The following is a 22,955-nucleotide window of genomic DNA, read 5'->3' on the forward strand; positions in this document are numbered from 1 at the left end:
TTTTAATAAAAATAGGTTTTAATAAAAATATTCCCTTCCCGTGCGCAGGACTGACAAGAACGGCATTTAAACATTTTTTTTTTTAAGTCACAAAACTGCGCACTTGTGTTTAGTCCGCCTCACGGAAGGATCAATTAAAGTGAGCGGAATTTTGAAAATGATTAGATAAATCATTTTGTAAAATACTGTAGCCCGTGTAGGGGAGAACCTGAACAATTGTAACATTTTTCACTTCTTACGCAGTAACTCAAAGGTAATGTGACATGGTAGGAAGTCGCGTCAATTGCGCCGCCCCCTTACCTGCCTCGTGACCCTTAGCCTATTGCATGCCAAAAACAATATGTCGTGGGTGCTATTTCTTTATTGACTGAAGTTGTTCGGCCAGGAGTCACGGGTATGTTTTTGCAGTAATTCAGTAATGTTTTAACGTCATTAGTATGTAAATGTATTTTCCAGTGTTACTGCGGTAATTTAAGAATGCTGTCATTAATTTGTAGGCTAACGTGTTTCTTTCATGTTCCTTTTGTAGAACCAGTGCCGCTGTTTTAGTTTAGTTTTTCACTTTTCAACTTGAAGACGGATGTCTCTATTTTGCACTCTGCACTTTAGGATCTATAAGGATCTATGGATTGGTACCAACCTGCTGCTGCAAAAGGTTTTGCATTACTGCTTTATGAAAAAACCCAAGTTTTAATCTTCGGATTTATCTATTCTGGGCATTTAATAATAAAGCTGTTACCATATTTGTAATATTGGCTGGTTGTCTTATCAATTGTGGATGGGACCTGCATTACACCTGAGGTGGGCTACATACTTTCCCTCGGTGTTACAGTAATCCAGCGAAACGCTCAGAAATTTCACTGCAAGGAGCGTAGCATACCCTTGTCTGGTACGATATGTGTCTGGTATAATATGTTATTTTATTGCCAAATATCAAGAGCACCGTAGGTCTAATTAACTGCGAGCGTACGATTCCTTCAGCTTTCGCGCAGATTTATTTTCCTCTCATGCAAAAATATATCTGATGAAAAATACGTTTTCAACGAACAAAAATGTAAAATTACTCATACGTCAAGTTACATAAAACAATATTGGCTATCTGAATGTGATCGGTAACTCGGTGATTCGGCTGTAGTCTAACGCGTGCTTTCTAAAGCCGTAAATGACCTATCCACGGTTCCTAGCTATTCCTCGCCGGCATGACCAAGATCTCAAGCAAAATGCATCGTTGTGAAAAGCGACTGCAGACAGGAACGGCTTGCTAATATAATTCGCTTGATTTATCTGCTTGTTTCGTCTTGAATACCTGTGCGGTGCATGAGAGAAGGCAAAATATTACATCAATATTAAGTTTTATTTTTTATTCAAATGGAAACATGCAATGTGATGATATTTTTTGGCTATGCATAAACAATGTGTAGTAATAAAATAAGAGCATGTCACCTACTGCAATACTGGCTTGTTTTCACTGTTTACAGGGAAAAGTTTTTTTTTTTTTTTTTTTTGGGCAAAGACAACCTTTCGATACGATTTGCTGGACTGTAATATTGTTAGTCGTACCACTATCCTGCACTCTGGTACTGACATATTCTAAGCAGTGCAAGGTGGAAATAATTCAAAATGGCATTGGCTAGTGCTGATAAATATACGTATCACTTAAAAACCGTCCCGGTCTATTATGCTTTATGTCAGTGTGTGTGTGTGTGTGTGTGTGTGTGTTTTTCTTTTTTTATCATTAAATACACGCTAAGAGATGACAAATTCAATGAAAAATGAACATTCATATCCTTAGAAAAGCGGTGAGTATAGTAGCCTACAATTAAAATAAAAAAATAAATAAAAACCGCGATGCGACTTCAAAAACAGCGGCATTGTTTTGGTAATGTGATGTTATAATTATTGTTTAATTGCGTCCTCCACTGTAAGCACTTTTCGTTATGGTCATTCTCTACTGCAGTCCAGTCATTTTCGGTTTCTCTTTTGCACATGCCTAACGTTTGCGTTGTGTTGCACATCACCAATAGTCCCTATTACAGCCCAGTGGCCAGATGTTTGCTTATTTTGCACATTACCAATTGTGACTGAACACACAATAATATCAAGCCTGCTGCAGTATAGGCCTGATATTATTGCACCTTTAGGGCCATTCTCCTCTCAATAGCCTGGGGGTTGAAGAGGTGCATAGCTGAAGAGACCTATTTGTTTTGTTTTTGTTTTTTTGGTTGTTCATTGTACCTTCTTGCTCCTACAAGTCTTTAATTAAGAAAGAAAATAAATACTTTTGCTAAATTTGAATTACATTTGAATTTTATATTTCTCTATTGGGATGGCAGGTAGGCCATCCTGCCAAGTTACGCAGGGCAACATGCCCCATACCTATACAGCACTGAGAGTTTGCCACTTTTCAGGATTTCCTACAGAAATAACCACAATCACCACAGATATTCATTTCTGTACCTTCTGACCCCATATCAACAGGCAGACTTCAACAAACAACTTCACGCTTCTGCACAATAAAGCCCCATATTTAAGGGATTTTCCGTTTTCTCCTTCTTTTTCCTGCCAGATCACAATGCTGCAAGCCCACAAACAATGTCTCCCCACTGGACATTTATCTACACCTGCCAATCATTTCCCAACATCAGCGAATCAAATGTCACACACACACAAAATGGAAAAAAAAATTACAGAAAACCTCTGAAGCTCAAATTGAACGAGCTTGATGATAATTTCCTCAATGAAGGCTCATTAGATGGCCGTCAAATTAGTGAGTACATAAACTGGGGGGATTTCTGTTGTGTTTCTGATGGTGCCAGCCTCTTATTTAAGACCTTGGTGCTTGCATACCAGGCAGCTAAGGGGTCAGCACCAGGATACATCCAGAGGATCATCAGGCCCTACACACCAGCCAGACCTCTCCGTTCTGCCACCTCTGGATGCTTGGCACCTCCCCCTCTTCGTGTCTGTACTTCCCGCTCCCGTCTGCTGTCTGTCCTGGCCCCTCGCTGGTGGAATGACCTCCCAGTGGTGGTCAGAACAGCAGAGAATCTGACTACTTTCAAACGCAGACTAAAAACTCATCTCTTCAGGCTGCACCTCTCCCCACCCCTGCCTAGCCTATAGTTTAGCTCAATGTACCTAGTTAGGCTAATACGATCACGTTAGTTTTTATTTGGCAGGATTGTTTTTGTCTGATTCTGATTAGGCAAATGTGATTTCAGTGCTAGTTTGTACTTGGCAGGATTGCTGTTTGTTTGCTGAACAGGTTACTCTACAGGGTTGGAGTCCTGATCTATGTGGTCACTTCTGGCACTACGATATTTACTTCACTCTAGTGTGTTTCTTTTGCACCTCTGCACCTTGAACTAATGCACTTGTTGTACGTCGCTCTGGATAAGAGCGTCTGCTAAATACCTGTAATGTAATGTAATGTAATGTAGTGCCTCCCACTCACACCAGTCTACATCCGGGACTGCCTACGCTGTAGGAGTGTTTTCGTGTATGCATGTGTACGCATACTTCTCATAGTCTACATTTATATGCATTACTGTTATCACTTTCTCATAACAAAAAACCAAAGAAATGACCACATTCCCTTCACATGGTAAGATGAAAAAGCAGGGCCAAGTTATTTGAAACAATTTAGGAAGCATTGGGCAGCAGCATTGCGTTGGAATACAGCATGTTTAATTTTTTGTTAGCTAAGGTGTTAAATTTTAAAATGTAGTAGTGTACTGAGTGATGACTGTCATTAAATTAATAATTAACTTGAGAGAGCGGCTTAGCAATCAACTAGCACTTTGATCTGAAATCACAACTAAAGTTTTCCTGCCCTTGTGAAAGATGGCTGTTTTGGTTATTGATCTGTGTTGACACTAAAATTGGAACCACCTGTCCCTAATATAATCCTCGAAATATATTAATCCTGCATAATTGTTAATGGATTACATTGGCTGTGTCTTTATTAATACAGGCTATATTAATACAAACTGTAATAAATTGACATTTTTGCTGACTAATTTATCCATAATATATGATTATGCAAGCTTGCCATTGAATATATTTGAACTAGCGGCACTTTTCATTCCATTCCTGACTGCTACACTATTTAACTCGTGAGGTTTACCAATTAATTTTCATCGCCTCTGTGCTGCATGTAATGCCATGTTACAAATATGTCAAGTGGCTGTTATGTTGCCCTTATGCAGGGCTTATGAATATATTATGTATGAAAATGAAGTCAATGTTTGTCCATGTATTCCTATCTGTAAACACTGGTTAGAAGATTCCTGGCTATGACATGATGGTTTTCCTGAGATATGGTACTAATGAGGAATATTCTTCTACCCTCAAGCCCATCTTGAGTCCCTCCATTTTGGATCATCTCATCAATAACGACCGGAAACTTCCACCCGAGTACAATCTCCCCCATACTTATGTTGAAATGCAGGTCAGTATCGAGCCAGCAGGGGGCAGACATTTCATTTCTGTTTCAGGCTTGTTCTTTTTAAACCACAATGTCTTGCATTGTTCTGGGGGGAAAAGACTTACTTTTAGCCTCATTTCTGACCTAAATAGGGATGGTCTGATTTCAAGGCGCAGTTTCATGTACTTGCACTTTGTAGTTTTTTTGAACACATATTCTGAATGATGTTGTTTTTATACAACACTTTTCTCAAATGTCTTTGTACCGCTTATGTTTGCAATTTTGTTAAATGTTTTTGATGTCACAGCACTCTATTGCCAGACCTTTTTCCTCTTTTTTCACCCTCTTTTTTTAATGACCTTTCAACCGATCATGTATTTTTTTAATGGAATGGAATGGAACTGAATGCACAGCACTCTTCTTCAGTTAAAAAGAAGCCCTTCTCATTTTTCTTTTTTATGTACTGGCAGAATGTGTGCACTCTAGCACAGATACTTGGCCTTTTTCAGCCATTGCCAAAGGTAGATTAGCCCATGCCACAGCTTTGTCTACGGTCCTTGTGAATGTGTAATACTTTGGCATCAACAGTTGATGGGTGCATTACAAATTTCTGGAGGACTGTTGTCTGTGTTGGTTTTTTGTTTAAATCTGTTACTATCCTGTAACTATGTTTCCGAACTAACAGGTTCCAGTTTATTTGTAAAGTTTCCATTAAGCCATAAGAAAAATAATTATGCTTGACTTTTCCAAATTTATAAATGGGAAAACAATACCATTTCTTTTTGATATGAAGTGTTTTGGAACGGTATGACTGGAGGATTGGGGGGAGGGGGGAGTGTTCCTTTGGAATTAGTATTCACAAATGCACATTTTATTGAAGGCCCACTAACTGGACTCCCACTAGCTTTTAGTAATCAGTGGTAGGATCCGAGTAATTCAGCCTTAAATGTACAAGCCAGCCCTGGTCAGTCTCGGTGAGAGAACCATTGTTGCCTCTGACTCCAGGTGGCGTTGCTAGTTATTCAATGTGTTGCTCCTTGCACAGCTGTATTTTACTTTGTTACTCTTAAATTTTGACAGGCTCCATAATGCTTCTACAGTCCCAACAGTACAGTCAGTACTTGTAACATAACAAGCAGGCATGCTAATATAGTACAATGAGCTGGATTTCCATCACTGTTTATTGGTGAACTTTTGAAATGTAAAATGACGGGTTAGTGACATCAGAAAGCAGGTCTCCAGCAACCAATACCAGGTCCTCCAGCAGTGGGCAGTATAAGCATTAAAAACTCATTCAAAGTCTCAGCAGAATAATTGATTCCTTGGTTCATTAAACCTTTAATTAAATCTTGGAGATGCATTGAGGGCGAGATCCTTATTTTCAGTGCCGCTGCATTACAGAAGAACAAGCATCAGATAAGACGCGTACAAACAGATGTATTTAAACTTAAAACGAAGCTCTGGGATTTTCTTAGCTACTACAATGAGACCATCTTAAATTTTTTTTTTTTAAATTTATTATAAAATAACACATTCTTATTTTCTTATATTTATATTTATTTCATAAGGTTCTTTGGTATATAACTATTGATAAAGGTCGATTTTGATTGCACTGTGCCTTGAACATCATCACCAAGACTATTATGCTGTATACAACTGTAGGTCATGATGTCTTTTTTTATAAAAAGTTAGGATCAAATAAATAAATGGGCGACTTGTATAAGTGGATTGGCTTTCATTGTACACCTGTGGTCTGTTGCATTTGTGGTATATTGCAGTCGGTGTGGCTGCTGACATCTCCGTTTTCATATTTTGTGACAGTCCCTGCAAATGGCTGCCTTTCTCTTCACCGTGTGCCATGTGGTGATTGTGGTTCAGGATTGGTTCACTGACATCAACCTCTACAGGTATTTTCCCTTGTACAAATCACAATGTTTGAAAAAGATTAAATGGAAAAGGTATTAATGTATAGAGATTGTTTTAGTAAAATCTGTGATAGATAATACAGATTATGGTGTCAGACTCGGCACAAACACCAGCCATATGCAAGCACTGTTTAATCCCCTTAGAAGTCGATGGCAACTGCAGTTATGTTTGTTCAGTTTCAGGGGTCTCTTGACTGCATCTGGATTTAGTTGTGTACATTTTTTATTAAACAAGGTATTCTAGTCTTTCACATAAAGCACAGCCAGGTATGGTTTCATATTGTGTCATATTTAGCTGTTATACTTAAATTAAATGCCTTTCACCCCTCACACTTTCTGTGATCTCTACTTTTATTAAGTTAAAAAATGTGTGAGAATAAAGTATTTATTTTGAATGTTTCTTGATGTTTTGGGAGTAGATTTCTTTCCTAGCACTATGGACACAAAAAAATAATAATAATCGCAATGGTGTGTATGCTGTAGGCTCCGATCCTATTTCAGAAGTTCTTTGTCCGTGACTTTACACAAACCTGTTTAACCTGAGCCTCCAGAAGCCCAGGGGTTCTACAGCTAAATCATGAAGAGTGAAGAGTTAGAAGAGCTGAATGTAGCTAAGCTCAAAAAATGAAGTGCGTGTTTCCCTGTTCCCGTACACGAGTGCTTGCGGCATCATTACAGTCAATTCCAAACCAGGTTCCTCCAGACTGCGGAGATGCTGAAGCCGTCCACCCCGTCTGCCAGCCACGACAGCGCCGGTTCCTCGGGCTCTGAAGAGGGGTCTGAGTACTACCCTCATATCGGTGAGCTCTGTTCCGTGCCAGTGATGGGGCCCAAGCAGGTGCATGCAGACAGACTGTAGGTAGATGGGACATACTATAGTAATTTTGGTTGAATTATTTTAATGAATTTCCCCCATTTAAACAAGCCCCCCCCCCCCCCCCCCCCCCATCCCAAGGCATCTCTCTCAGTCCCAGCCCTCCTCCTCCATCCCACACAAACTGCAGGACAGTACGTTTTGATCCGGAATGATCCGGAGTTTTTTTTTTTTTTTCTGTCTAGTGTTCCTGCAGAACAAAGCCAAGCGGGATGATTTCTGTCCACGGAACCTGAAGAAGATGCACATGACCATGGACAAGCTGATGGCCCACTCTCACCTTAAATACAAAGGTGAGAGTGTGTGCGTGCTTGTGCGTGTCGTAATAGTAGTGTGGAATAGTGGTCTTCAGGAGGCACCAGGAAGTCACGGGAGTAAAAAAAAAACTCCCTGAAAATAGTGTAATGGTGAAACAGACCATCAAGCTAGCAGACAGTAAATCACCCCAAAATATTTTTTAATTACATGGAAACAAAAGGGACTATTGTATGGCTAATTCTGTTAAGGAATCCCACAACCGTAAAGCGCCTGGCTGTCTGTCTGTGAACACATGTCTGGCTTGACTGCTGTGTCGCTCCCCTGCCAGGCACACTGTCCATGCTGGACTGTAACATCTTCCCTGGCCTGGGGCGGGACTACCTGGAGACGGAGGTCAACCTGTTCCTGCTGCCACAGCTTGAGAACGAGGGGGAGGACGCTTTGACCAGGGGAGGTCTGAGAGCGATCAAAGTCTCACAAAAACACGGCGTCATAACATTATCAGCGCATTAGCAGCGATAGCAAATGTAAAGCAATCCTCGCTGTGCAATTAAATGAGAGGTGAACATGGTATGCTAAGGACCTGGCAAACAAAACAGACCTTTTATCGCTGTTCAGTCACCTTTATTTCTGCTTTTGATTCCTGCTGATGACGTTACTCCCAAGCAATGCTGCAGCCAAGGCCTTATCTTTTGATTTATGCTAAAAGCTATAAATGCCGTCACAGTTGCCGTCAGAGTTTTTGCAGACCCAGACAAGAGTGAAGCTGGCTTCAGCTTGTAGTTTTTACCCTTCTGCCTAGTCTCTCTACCCCAGTGTCAGTCTAACATATTTCTGTGGTGTGTCAGGGCCTGGCTCCACCCCCCTGTTTTCCCTGCTCCCTGGTTACCGGGGACACCCCAGCTTCTCCTCGCTGGCTACCAAGCTGCGCAGCCAGGTCCTGGCCATGTCTCGCTGCCAGCTCTCCCACACCATCCTCACTGAGAAGAACTGGTGAGTGTCCCTGCATAGCACACCACCTCGAAGAAACTCATTTTCCCAATGCTGCTGCTTAACAGGTAAAATATCCCTTGTATGAAAAGGAAATAATGTAAATATGGAAATAATTTCAGAAATATTTACTAATAATCACCCCTTATCTTGGTGTTTTATGCATCTGGGTAACCTGCAGGACTGGTGTTGTCTTTTTTTGGAGAGGAAGCTGAATTATGGGATGTACAGAATGCTTATATTAATTTCCATTTAAACCAAAGAGCCTGCATGTCCCCTAGTTTCCCTCTGAAGCTGCTTAGTGAAAATGTGATGAATACAAAAAATGACAGTAATACAGGGAACTGAACCTGACACCGAGGTTTTGGTCAATTCCTGTTTCGCTTCGGCCTTTTCATGAAATTAACGGCAATGAATTCCCATAGAGAATCTTAAGGCATTTTTAAATTCGTGAAATGAACTTCAGTTTCCTGAATTGACCGATTTTTGCAGCGCGAACTGACCCCAGCCCTGTATTGACACTGTGTGTGTGTGTGTGTGTGTGTGTGTGTGTGTGTGTGTGTGTGTGTGTGTGTGTGTGTGTGTGTGTGTGTGTGTGTGTGTGTGTGTGTGTGTGTGTGTGTGTGTGTGTGTGGGATCTGGTCAGGTTCCACTACGCTGCTCGGATCTGGGACGGGGTGAAGAAGTCCTCGGCGCTCTCCGAGTACAGCCGGCTGCTTTCCTAGCGTCCACACAAGCCTCTGCGATGGCTGCGCCTTACAGTGGATCGCCGTGGAAACGGGACACCCTGAGCTGCTGGAGGGGACCAGAGACACGTTCGGCTCCGGGGGCAATGGAGCAATCCACGTTCCTGAAATAACCACGGTTTCACCAGATACAAGCTCTCCTGGATCTGCTGAAGACCAGATGTGACGACGTGCCATGTTCTCACCTGGAGCATTTTGTGGGACTGCTCCTGTAGCACGTGCCTCATTTCGGAAGAGGGAACCAGATGTAGGCTTGTTTCCCACAAACCATAGTCACTCATGTTTTTAGAAAGCGAGCATTGACAGAAGTGAAACATCCAATTTAACAACAAAAAGGTCAAACTCAACATAGTGCCATCAGTTCATAATGAATGAAAACATACACTGTGTTTGTGAACATGATTTATTCTGGGAAAAAATATATATAGACCTGCACATATACAGCATTAAAACATGTATGTACAGATTACATTGGCTACAGATTGGTGGACTTCATTGTGCCTTACATGTGACATAAATTAGTTTAATTTTAAATATAAAATACCCACTCCAACCGTATATGTGCTATACCAGTCCCAAACAGAACAGAGCATGGATTGTTTCCCTGAAATGTGGATGATTTTCCTTCTATAAAATAAGTCAAACCAGCTATGTATTTGTCCATGGTGTGAATACATTTTCTGTATAGACCCGTTGACACATCCACATAAAAACTGAAAAAAGTACTATATATTCCTAAAGAATACACAAAGTTTAATTCCCATGAAAACGTCCTCATTAACTTGTAATGTTTGGTTCTTTCTAAATAAAAAATAAAGCAAGATATAAGAAGTGGTATAGTCAAACGCTCAGTGATTGCCTGGGTACATTTTGATGTCAAAGGGGAATGCCATTGTAAGAGTAATTTTCTGATTGACAGTATATGTGTGTTAACATAGAGACAATCACGTGATTAAATATATCCTTTATTATTCTCTTGATTATTGTTTTACCATATATCCCAATGTAAGTGATTCGAAATATACTCTTTATAGCAAATAGTTTCAAATCAAGTGTTTAGACCTTTGCATAGTCTATTCTTAGTTCTGGAAAGTGAGAAGACACCCTGTCTGAGAACTAGTCAGTATACAAAAAGATAAATGATCAAGGCCTAATTGTGAAAAACAGATTGTCCCATTCTCCAGAAATTGGGAGGACTGGCGGATGACACCGCAGCCTGGAGGATTTATTGTACGGTCAATCTTATCGGGAGACAAATTAAAGCTGGGAAGACCAAGGTTGTCAGACTCATCTGCTTTGAAGTTGGGTGTCCTGATCCCGGGAAGGTCACACATTTTGACTTGGGGAAAACACTTGTTATTATTCATTGTTGTTAAAAAATGTTATTAATGGTTGAATATTAGCTATATAATGATATATCCTGCTGTGAAAACCAGCTTTGATCTCTTGCACAGCTCTTACACAAACATACTAAAAACAAAAGGAATTTCTTACTTCTTGTAAGTAAGACTCGTAGTTCAAAATTTAGGTTAATAGCAATTTAATAATTTTAATAATAAAGCAAAAAAATTGTATCTATTTACAGTATCCAACATACCGGGTAAATGCAAAGCAGGTCAATTACAAAATAGTGTTTACAAGCTTTTATACCCCACATCTGAAATAAAATAAAATGCAGGTTCCTGTACCTGATTGGGTGGCAGGTAAACAAATCGACATTGTTACATATGTATGTTGTGAGGATGGTAACCTAATGGTCAATGTCACCAAGGTATGCTAATCAACCCCTATCACACCCATTAATTACTCTGGCCTCACCCTGGTGGTTCCATCTCCATGAGGCTTTGGGTCTAACCCCCCCTTGATAATTGAGTTAGGTTGATTATATTAGGTTGATTGTATTAGGTGACCATCCAAGAACACTGAAGCAGGTATTGCATCTTTCCCACAACCTGACAATTTTCATTGCAATGGCTCTGACCCCAACTTCTCCTCGCTGGCTTCCAAGCTGCGCAGCCAGGTCCTGGCCATGTCTCGCTGCCAGCTCTCTCACACCATCGTCACGAAGAAGAACTGGTGAGTGTCCCCACATAGCACACCACCTCAAAGAAACTTATTTCCCCAATGCTGCTACTTAACAGGTAAAAATGCTCTTTGTAAGGAATAAAATAAAAATTTAACACCCTCCAAAAGGTAATGGGAATGACTGAATTTTAATACATAAGGTACTTGCATTTGAGACAAAAATACAAAAGCAGTAGTTTCTGTAAAATGCTAAAATACATAAGCATGTAAGAACGATGAAATAAAAGCTAACTTGTTCACTCTGATGGTAAAGTTCAATATGAGTGAGGTTAAGATTCAACAGGGCAGGCTGCAATCAAGCTTGGCTGTGTTCAACCAGCTGAATGTAATTATCAATTAAATTTGGTTTATTGGTTGAGTTACTACAGGGGCAATACTTATTTGCATGAGAGATATGGGTGTTTAATAACATTTCTTTAAAGAAATGAAATTCGAATTTAAAAATGTGTCTTGTGTTTTTTTCAGTTTCCCTTGGTCTAATGCATTTTGTATAAACCATTCAGTGTGACAGATACACAATAATAGAATAATTCTGTAAGTGGCAATTACTTTTTTATGACACTGTACAGTATACATATTTCTAAAGTTCAATTCCTGTGAAAACCCATGGAGAACTGTGATTGAATGCAGAATATAAAAAATATATATTGAAGATATATGCATTTTCTACTGCATATGATATAAAAAGATCAAAAGCCCACTAACCCAAAAGCAGTTGAACTGGTGAAAAATGAGCCCTGGTTGTGTCACACAATGTGTTGCTGCAAAGCTGTAATCAGGACATTGTGTGCGTCATCTGCCAGCTCATTCAAGCTGGTCGTCAGCATTCTGTGAATGGTGGCGAACGAGATCCCCCCGGCTGCCATGGAGCCCAACACCGGGATTGTGCTGACCCAGTACTCCAGCAACATCAGCCCTGCCCCAGCACATTTGGTCAGCAATTTGATGACCACGTTGGCCGATATCTCCTTGTTGAAGGGGGATTTCTGGACTGCCTTCAGCTCCTTCACCGGCACATTTGTTTTGTTAGAGAGAGTTTCCAGGGACTTATCATCCAGGTCAAAAGCCTTGTAATACTTGATGAGCTCAATGACAAGGATGGTGACATCCACCGCCATGGACAGACCTGGGATGGGCACAGCTGCCACGGTTGCTGACAGCAAGGCCAACTTCCATATGTGGGCTTGTAAGGTTTTCTTCTTCCTCTGGTTGATGTCCAGGGTGATGTTGGGCAGCGACAGCAGGAGGACATGCCTTTTGAGATCAGGCAGCTGTTGCTCTATATTATCCTCCAGCTGTGGGAAGTCGTAGAGATCTAGGTGGAAACTGGAGATGAGGAAGACCCAAGGAGATGCCAGTTCATGTTGCTGGAGGCCTTAGAGACACAAAATAGTACCATTTAAAAATAAGCAAATGGAAGACAGATTTAAATGGTCAGCTGTCCCAAACGTTTTACTGCTGATGTACCACCTTCAAAAAAACGAACTACTAAATTTCCCTCAGAACAGTTGTACTACATTACATCACATTTATTTAGCGAATGCTTTTATCCAAAGTGACGTACAAAAGTGCATATCATGGTCACTGGAACAACTACAAAACACAGGTTCGATAAGGTACAATACTCAGTTCATACAGCTATTCATAGCCATGAACACAGTTCACTTCCTGCAGTTAACATTATTCTGATCTAACTTATGCCAAGTCAAAACAGGTGGAAGAACAAGCTACAATATTAGGACAAATACAAATTACAAAAAGTGCTGGAATGGGGGTACATGTAACATGGGTGGTGAGTGTTGGCATTCACAGAGTGGTGGCAGTTAGTTGATGTATATTCTGAAGAGATGAGTCTTCAGACCACGGCAGAAGATGGGTAGTGAGTGAGAGGTTCGAAGAGGGACAGGAGAGTTTGTTCCACCACTGGGGAGCTAGGGTGCAGAAGCTCCATGATCTCTTTACTTGGATGGAAGGGGGTGCAAGGTGCCCTGCTTCTGCAGAGCAAAGTGGTCGAGCAGGCGTATATAATCAAATCATGTCCTGTAAGTCGACAGGGGCCGTCCTTTTGGCTGCAGTGTAGGCAAGGATCAGGACTTTAAACCAGATCCTGGAAGCGACCAGTAGCCAGTGGAGTGACCTCAGCAGAGGAGTGACATGGGAGAACTTGGGAAGGTTGAAAACAGACTGTAAAAAAAAGCTACTGTGACGTCACCCATTGACTCTCCGTGGGTCTCTAAAACACGTTTTGAAACCAAGTGGCGAAAACCAGACTTCGTTTTTGAAGCTCATTTCCTGGTGTTGTAGTTCCTGGTTGCTCACTAGCGCCACTACGGATGGCTCCAGTATAGGTGTTTTCATATCCGGTTTCCATGTAAGTCTACGGTACAAATGCGATCAAAATACAAAGTCAATAATTTTTTCTCACAAGAACAAATAGTCATAATATGTGTATTTTATTCGTCTTATGACTCTCCATGGGTCGATTTCATGATTTATTGCGTCATTTGGGCACAGTGCCAATATTTGTTCTGGACCAATGAGGTACAGCTTGCGTCACTTCCGGATTACTGCGGAGGACTGAACTACAGTAGGGGCTACAATCTGTGGTCACGGGGGTGGGAGGTGGCGTCTCTTGGCCTTGACATTGCGGCTCCGACCACGGTCCACCTGTGCGAAGTCAGAAAATGAAGGCATTCCATTTTGTAGTGGTTTCATTATAGCGTGCTATTTACAGCTGTACTAGACGACCATAAAATAATCCTCCTCTGATTTTTTGCGGTAGCCGAGTCATTTTTACTATTTCCTTTAGCCCACATAACCAAATAATTCGTTGGCAGAAAGGGATTCAGCTAACGCTTATTTGTATGTGGTAGTCCAGTAGCCTATGCTAAAACTTCGCAACTTCGGCTACCAAGCCATTTGACTAGCTAGCTAACCCTAACCGGCAAATATTCCATCTGTCAAACGTGTTTGACGGCTTGTCAGTCGTGTACATTCCGTAAATGTCTACCTGGGCTAGGCTGCACGAATGTGACAAAGCTAGAAGCTAGCAAGAAAATAATAATAATTAGACATTCAATGTACATTATTTTTGTCTTTATGCAACAGGTGGAAAACTTGCTCTTCAAAGTGCGTTGTCATATTTACACGCCTGTAGATCAGTTATTAAAATACTTGGTAGATTTGTTAATCACCGCTGACAGTGTTAATTTTTATTCGGTAAAAAGTGACTTGCGAACGATCGGTCAACTAGCGTCACCCGGCAAGTAAACACCACAAACGGCGATGGAGTAGTAGCAGTTAATGGCTCATTAACTGACTGGCGAAAACCTACGACGATAACTTGCTTGGTTAACAGCAGGTCTACCAGACAGTTATATGAAAATTAGCCTAGTCAAATCATTAGTAGTCTACACATATATGATTGATTGACCATCAATTAGGTTGATGTTCTTCCCCTGTAGTTCATATTGCTAATGCGTGAGCTAACCACGGATAGCTTACCTAGCTCACTGGCAAGCTGATATGCTAGCTAAGCATATTAGTTTTGCCGAGAAACATAAATTGAAGATAACTGAACATAATTGTATTATTAATGTCATAAATATAACGTGATTACATGACACAGTACAGTCACGGATGGAAATTAAACTCTGTAAACATTTGATCATATATTTTAAAACATAACGGCAGACAGTCAGCTAGCCTCAAGTTCGTTCTGCAATCGTTCATTCAGGTTGATGGGCTTTTCCGCACTGGACTGTCAATCACATTGTAAAAATGGAGTCCTATCACTCCTATGCCGACGACACGCAACTCTTTCTCTCCTTCTCCCCATCGGACACACAGGTCCCTGCCCGCATCTCCACTTGCCTGAGGGACATTCAGAGCTGGATGGACAATCACCACCTGAAGCTCAACCCGGGAAAGACGGAGCTAATCTTTATTCCTGCTCTATCCTCTCCCCTCCTCGACTTTTCCATTTCCTTAGGGGACACCGTAATGACATCATCACCCTGCGCCAAGAATCTCGGAGTGATGATGGACAACAGGCTGTCCCTCTCCAACAACATTGCAGCAGTAACCCGGGCATGCAGATTTTTCCTATACAACATCCGCAGAATCCGCCCCTTTCTCACCACCTACTCAACCCAGCTCCTGGTCCAAGCAATGGTTCTATCCCGCCTGGACTACTGCAACTCTCTTCTGGCTGGACTACCGGCATCTGCCACCAGACCCCTGCAGCTCATTCAGAATGCTGCGGCTCGTCTGGTCTTCAACCTCCCCAGACACTCCCACGTAACTCCCCTGCTCACTACCCTCCACTGGCTGCCTGTTATAGCTCGCATCAAATTTAAAATATTGGTCCTAGCATACCAGGCAGTCAAGGGATCAGCCCCAGCATACCTCCACAAGATATTCAAACCCTACATGCCAGCCAAATCCCTCTGTTCTGCTACCTCAGGACGCCTAGCACCTCCCCCTCTCCGCACCTGCACTTCCAGAACATGTCTCCTGTCTGTTCTCGCCCCACGATGGTGGAATGACCTCCCTGTGGAGGTCAGAACAGCTGAGACTGTGACCCATTTCAAACGACGACTGAAGACCCACCTCTTCAGGCTGCACCTCTCCCCATCCCTCCCTTCCCCCCTGTAAATGACTAAACTTAGGGTTGTAACTAGGCAGCTGTTTCATAGGTGACTTAGGCGCATCAACTGTCTTAACGACTACTTGTATTTTTATTTATTTTTATTTTTCCATAGTTTGCGTTGTTGCCGTTCTCGTTGTTAGTGTTAATCAGTTTAACCATCAGGGTCCAAGTTGAACTATGCGGTTGTTCCCTGTACTTGGACCGGTACTTCTCTCTAGGGGTTTCGTCATACTTGTTCCTGGTTATGGTTATACACTTTGTTGTACGTCGCTCTGGATAAGAGCGTCTGCCAAATGCCTGTAATGTAATGTAATGTAATGTAAAAAATCACAAGACCACTTAACTCTATGGTTTTGGCTCCAAATCGAGAACATGGCCGCGCCCGCCATTGAGCTTCAAAACGTGTTTTACAGACCCACGGAGAGGCAATGGGTGACGTTACAGTAGCTTTTTCCATATTTTTTACAGTCTCTGGTCTGTACACACCTAAATTCAGAGAGTTCTGTGAGTACTCTCTCATTCTTTTCTCTGCTTGCAAGCTGAATAAAAGCCCTACGAAGTGCTGGGACTCTGTTTGATCAGAAACAAAACTTCACCTGTTGGTATGAGGGGACGGGAAACAGTAATTTCACTGACAATTTGCATTTATAAAATGGTTTCTCAGTGAACGAGTGCTCAGTGCCATGTGATGTATATCCAGATATGACTAGTGCAGGATCTGGATCACAGATGAATTATATTTTCTGTTAGGAGAGGTCAGTTCTCCATCTTTGTGGCTTTATGCTGGGGGGGGGGGGGGGGGGGTCTGCTGGGAATAGAGCAAAGAGGGTGTTGAGGAAAACCTTGTCGCTGTTTCCTCAGTAGAAGCGAATTCCAATTGAATTAGGCTAAAACTCACTCAACACTGAAAGCAAGGATACATTCAAATCATAAGCGCTTTAATACAGAGTCTGTAGGAGCACAAAGACAGCATATGTGGACAGACAGGTTCCCCAGCATACCGCAATGAACTCAACATAACAAAGAAATTGCACGCTTTTTATAGGGAATCTTATCTTTTAGGTTCTGTACTTGGTTGCATGCCACACGTATGTTTCTCCTTTAGAAAAACATTTCCCAGAAATGACCTCTTCGTCATTAACACAAAGATACTTTTTCCCCAGCAACCTTGACATTTTAGTTTGCTAGCATAACTAAAATAAGACACCAGGCCCAGTTAGTCCGCAGCATGAGAGAGAGAAAGTGGGAAAGGCAGGCACATCTCCTGTTCATGGAACTGTCCTGAATCGTAACTGAATTGCCTAGAGTATTTCAAAGCACAGGTCATTATCTCATGCTTGAGATTTAATCATTTTAACAAAGAGCATGTTCTCTTCTCACACGAAGGGAAGAATATGGGAGTTTGTCATTACACATGAAAACTGTTAAAAGAATACATTTCTAATCACTTATATGTTAGAGTATATAATGTAAAACAATAATCAAACTGCATATTCTTCTACAAGGGTTTTGGCTGGACTTGGAATATCAGTGCTCGTAAACAGGGACTAACACAGGAAATATAGCTAACTGTTCCTGCCATACTGTCTGTAATATTACATGTCCCTTAGCCTCATTAGAAATAGAGCCCGACCGATATATCGGTTTGGCCGATATATCGGTCATTATTTGACTTTTTTTGACGATATTGGGATCGGCAGTTATGCCGCCGATGTGTCCCGATTTTTAAATAAGTATAATAAACGACAAAAACATTGATTATTTATCTGTACTTGCCTGTTCGAACGTTGTAATTGCCATTTACTATAATTATCCAGTAGAGGGAGCTCTAATACAAGTGTGAACTGCAGCAGCTGACGCGCTACTTCTGTAATAACGTTTGTCACTCGTGCCTTATCCAATATTCTCCACTGCAAGATTTGTCTGCACAGATTCGATTGCTGCAATAAAAGGTATGTATATTTAGTTAAAGTTTTTAATTAAATGCGTTTATACGACTACTATGTTGATCGATCCTCATTATCAAGCGAGCGAGCTAGGTAACATATTTGGTTCACTTTAGCAAGCTAGCTGGCTAGCAAGCCTTTATGAAGTGGCAGTGAGCACATAAGCAGCGTAGGATCTACATTTCCAGAGGACATCGCTGTATTCTCAAATAAATAACCAGCCAAAATAAAATGGTGATTGAATGCATCACACATTTGTTTTTTTTTATCTGAGATAATGATATTAGCTACTATATGATGCTGTGACAATAGCCAACGCGTTATTGCAAGCGAGTGTGCCATCTAGTCACGCGTCATCGTAGTAGCCTAAGCTAACCAGACAGTAAAAACGCCGATAAAACACTTCTAACGTGGGTCGTTTTAAGCCATGTTATCTAGCTGTGATGTGATAACATGAGAGAAGGATTGCTGTTGGAGAAGTGAATCAACCAACACTTAGCGCGGGTAACCTGCACGAAAGCGCATTGTAGTTTTTTTCACCACCGAATTCTTATGGACAAGCCTCACGTTACGTATTTCATACAGTCTGTTTAGCTTAATCTAACGTTACACTTGACTCACTCATTAGCTCCGCTAGATGAAGTCTTAGTCTTTGAGATCAGGTAGTAGGAATACAATAAGAAAATATAATTTATTTAACTTACTGAGAATAAATAATAAGAAATAACGAGGCTATGTCAACAGCTAATGCGTTATTACAAGTGAAAGTGTCATGCGTCAGAGCGCATTGTAGTTTTTTTCACCACCGAATTCTTATGGATAGGGAATCTCGCTAGATAAAGTCTTACTCTTTGAGATCATGTAGTAGGATTAAAATAAGAAAACAATTCATTTACTGAGAATAGATACTAAGAAATAATAATAACAAATTAATAACAACAGCATTAATAATATTCATAAAAATACATGTTTGAAACTAAAACTGATTTTTTGTAAATTAATTTTTTATAGATGGCTGGAAAAGAATGGAGTAGTAAAGTTATTTTGAATTCACACCAGTCTGGTTTTGGCCGCTTAGTCAAAAATCAGTTGGGCAGCAGCATTTTGAATTATCTGTAGTGCCTGTATGGCAGGCTTGCAAGGAGAGAGTTGCAGTAATCAAGGCGGGAGGTCACCATAGCCTGTACTAGAGGACCTAATTTTACAACACTTCTCACAATGACCCCTACCTTTGATGCAGTCTTGCCGAATCAAATTGAGTGTTTTTTCCTTGTCAAAGCCCTTCTTCCTTTGCTCTGACTGTATGTCTCTGTCGATCTTTGAGCGAACAAAGTAGAACTTCTTCTTCATGCGCTGGATCTCAGTGGCCAGCTGCACGTTGCTGATTTTGAAACGATCTGAGATGATGATGATGAAGAAATCATAGCGTTGGAATTCTACTTTTTGAAGGTACTCCTCTGCTTTGAAGTTGGGTGACCCGATCCCGGGAAGGTCCCACATTTTAACGTTGGGAAATTTAGGGTGGGGGTACATAGTTGGCTCCATGGTCGTCTCAACCACACCGGTTGGAGCCGCCCCCTCGTCTTCGTCCTCCAGGCCCCGGATTGCATTGACGAAGGTGGACTTGCCAGAGCCGGTCTCTCCCGTGATGGCAATATTTAGTTCTACACGGTTAATCTGCTCACAGTAGTCCTGGATCTTAGTCACCGCTGCACTCCACTTCTTGTTTTCCAGTGCCTCCTTGATCTCCCTTATCTCATCATCATTACTTATATAATAATCCTCAGCCATGGTAAGCCTAATCAGAAAATATACAAATAGCATGATATAGACACACGGTTGTATAGGGAAAGTTACATGTAAGTCGTAATATTTATCATTCGTAGTTGTAAAAGGGGTGTAAATACAAAGATCATATAGCCCATATGCTGGAAAGAAAGTAACGTGGAGGTGTCATTATACGTAAAGGGATCTTTTTTGTTTGGATGAAGTTAAATTATCATGTTAAAACAAAATATACTAAAAGTATACCATATCTGTTTTGTTGACTAACTGGATGAATTAACTGGAAGACAAATCCCTCTGGTACACCAATATGAATTCTGGCAGTAGAGACTCACATGTAACTTAGTGTATGATAACACTAATTGGTACTATACATACAGTCATCCACCTATGTAAATTCAGACTTTGGTAAACTGTAGAAATGGAAAATACCACACCACGCTGTAGGGAAACATCACCATGAGGTAGCGTAAGCTTACAGAAAATGGGATGGTGAACTTGGTGATTTTACTAGCGACACTCAACTCATACAGTACAGTCTGTAAGTATTTGGACACAAATGTTAGTTTTGGCTCTGCTGCAGAACACTGGAAAAAATGAATATGACGTGAAATTGTAGACTGTCAGCTTTAATTCTAACTTTATGTGATCATGCACTGTAGAAATATCCCTTAGAGTGTGCAGAAACCAATATGTTGTCCAGCGCACCTCAACTTAATTTAATATAAGACATAAGAGTGGCATAAAATCCGCAATTTCTTTGAATTTGTAATGACAAAGCGTCAGACTGTAGGCTATGCATGCTAAATACGACATTTTCACTGAGAGGTAGATCCCATCCTCTTCTGTCATGAACTAATGTCAAACGTTTGAGACTAATTTTGGGGAGAAATTCCAATCCAAATGTTCGATTTTTTCAGTTGGCCTGCATCGGATTACGTTTGAAGTGGGATATTAACATTCCACAGTCTACGTCCCCCATTTCTGTGGGGGGCGCTGGTCTACGTCCCCCCACAGAAATGGGGGACGTAGACCAGGGCCCCTTCTGTTATGAACAAGTGTCAAAAGTTTAAGAGCTTTCAAATTTGTAGAGAAATTCCTAACCAAATTTTCACTTTTTTAAAATATAATGTCGGTCGATTCGACATAAATTAATCGCAAGTAACAAAAACAAAAAAATAAACTCACCTGGCGTTCAGTAAATATCACGACTGCGCAAAAGCGATAATTTTACCTTTGTAACCTAATAAACCTTAAACTTAGCCTACCTAATGCATCTCTTAGGCTACTGAGTTGTGCTGATTCACACTCACGGAATACAGATTCGGGTTTTCCGGTTTTACCGCAGATAGTGGGTGAGGCGCAACGGCTCTATTTACCTAAGCAGGTACAGCACAATTTAAGTTTCAACTTACAGGAAATATTTCTATGATGAAGAAATGAAAAGTCACACAGACGATACTGGAATGTTGTACGTCGCTCTGGATAAGAGCGTCTGCCAAATGCCTGTAATGTAATGTAATGTAATGTAATGAAATAATGCATTATATCCAATACCTGTAGTTTACAGTGGCAGTGCGAGCATAGGCGCTCTGTGGGTGCCGAGTTGCCCGAGAACCCCCAATATTTGAGGGGGTCAATTTTTAATAAAAATAGGTTTTAATAAAAATATTCCCTTCCCGTGCGCAGGACTGACAAGAACGGCATTTAAACATTTTTTTTTTTTAAATCACAAAACTGCGCACTTGTGTTTAGTCCGCCTCACGGAAGGATCAATTAAAGTGAGCGGAATTTTGAAAATGATTAGATAAATCATTTTGTAAAATACTGTAGCCCGTGTAGGGGAGAACCTGAACAATTGTAACATTTTTCACTTCTTACGCAGTAACTCAAAGGTAATGTGACATGGTAGGAAGTCGCGTCAATTGCGCCGCCCCCTTACCTGCCTCGTGACCCTTAGCCTATTGCATGCCAAAAACAATATGTCGTGGGTGCTATTTCTTTATTGACTGAAGTTGTTCGGCCAGGAGTCACGGGTATGTTATTGCAGTAATTCAGTAATGTTTTAACGTCATTAGTATGTAAATGTATTTTCCAGTGTTACTGCGGTAATTTAAGAATGCTGTCATTAATTTGTAGGCTAACGTGTTTCTTTCATGTTCCTTTTGTAGAACCAGTGCCGCTGTTTTAGTTTAGTTTTTCACTTTTCAACTTGAAGACGGATGTCTCTATTTTGCACTCTGCACTTTAGGATCTATAAGGATCTATGGATTGGTACCAACCTGCTGCTGCAAAAGGTTTTGCATTACTGCTTTATGAAAAAACCCAAGTTTTAATCTTCGGATTTATCTATTCTGGGCATTTAATAATAAAGCTGTTACCATATTTGTAATATTGGCTGGTTGTCTTATCAATTGTGGATGGGACCTGCATTACACCTGAGGTGGGCTACATACTTTCCCTCGGTGTTACAGTAATCCAGCGAAACGCTCAGAAATTTCACTGCAAGGAGCGTAGCATACCCTTGTCTGGTACGATATGTGTCTGGTATAATATGTTATTTTATTGCCAAATATCAAGAGCACCGTAGGTCTAATTAACTGCGAGCGTACGATTCCTTCAGCTTTCGCGCAGATTTATTTTCCTCTCATGCAAAAATATATCTGATGAAAAACACGTTTTCAACGAACAAAAATGTAAAATTACTCATACGTCAAGTTACATAAAACAATATTGGCTATCTGAATGTGATCGGTAACTCGGTGATTCGGCTGTAGTCTAACGCGTGCTTTCTAAAGCCGTAAATGACCTATCCACGGTTCCTAGCTATTCCTCGCCGGCATGACCAAGATCTCAAGCAAAATGCATCGTTGTGAAAAGCGACTGCAGACAGGAACGGCTTGCTAATATAATTCGCTTGATTTATCTGCTTGTTTCGTCTTGAATACCTGTGCGGTGCATGAGAGAAGGCAAAATATTACATCAATATTAAGTTTTATTTTTTATTCAAATGGAAACATGCAATGTGATGATATTTTTTGGCTATGCATAAACAATGTGTAGTAATAAAATAAGAGCATGTCACCTACTGCAATACTGGCTTGTTTTCACTGTTTACATGGAAAAGTTTTTTTTTTTTTTTTTTTTTTTTTTTTTTGGGCAAAGACAACCTTTCGATACGATTTGCTGGACTGTAATATTGTTAGTCGTACCACTATCCTGCACTCTGGTACTGACATATTCTAAGCAGTGCAAGGTGGAAATAATTC

At 40.8% G+C, this 22,955-nt stretch overlaps 2 protein-coding genes across 2 annotated transcripts; one reads left to right on the top strand and one right to left on the bottom strand.

Annotated features, from left to right (window-relative positions):
* The first annotated feature begins 529 nt into the window (after positions 1-529).
* LOC118215299 (protein SMG9-like) lies at positions 530-10,190 on the top strand. Its single transcript, XM_035395947.1, has 8 exons — positions 530-655; positions 4,355-4,450; positions 6,248-6,333; positions 7,045-7,151; positions 7,411-7,518; positions 7,812-7,937; positions 8,332-8,476; positions 9,120-10,190. The coding sequence occupies exons 1-8, from the start codon at positions 581-583 to the stop codon at positions 9,196-9,198; spliced, it is 822 nt and encodes a 273-aa protein (XP_035251838.1). The 5' UTR covers positions 530-580; the 3' UTR covers positions 9,199-10,190.
* A 552-nt stretch (positions 10,191-10,742) lies between these two features.
* Positions 10,743-21,003, bottom strand: LOC118215295 (interferon-inducible GTPase 5-like). Its single transcript, XM_035395934.1, has 3 exons — positions 20,875-21,003; positions 19,131-19,699; positions 10,743-12,679 (listed from the first exon to the last, which is right to left on the bottom strand). Exons 2-3 carry the CDS (start codon positions 19,690-19,692, stop codon positions 12,051-12,053), a joined length of 1,191 nt encoding a protein of 396 aa, XP_035251825.1. The 5' UTR covers positions 19,693-19,699; positions 20,875-21,003; the 3' UTR covers positions 10,743-12,050.
* Positions 21,004-22,955: the final 1,952 nt, after the last annotated feature.

The sequence above is a fragment of the Anguilla anguilla genome, chromosome 1 (genome assembly GCF_013347855.1).
Source record: "Anguilla anguilla isolate fAngAng1 chromosome 1, fAngAng1.pri, whole genome shotgun sequence".
Classification (NCBI taxonomy): domain Eukaryota; kingdom Metazoa; phylum Chordata; class Actinopteri; order Anguilliformes; family Anguillidae; genus Anguilla; species Anguilla anguilla.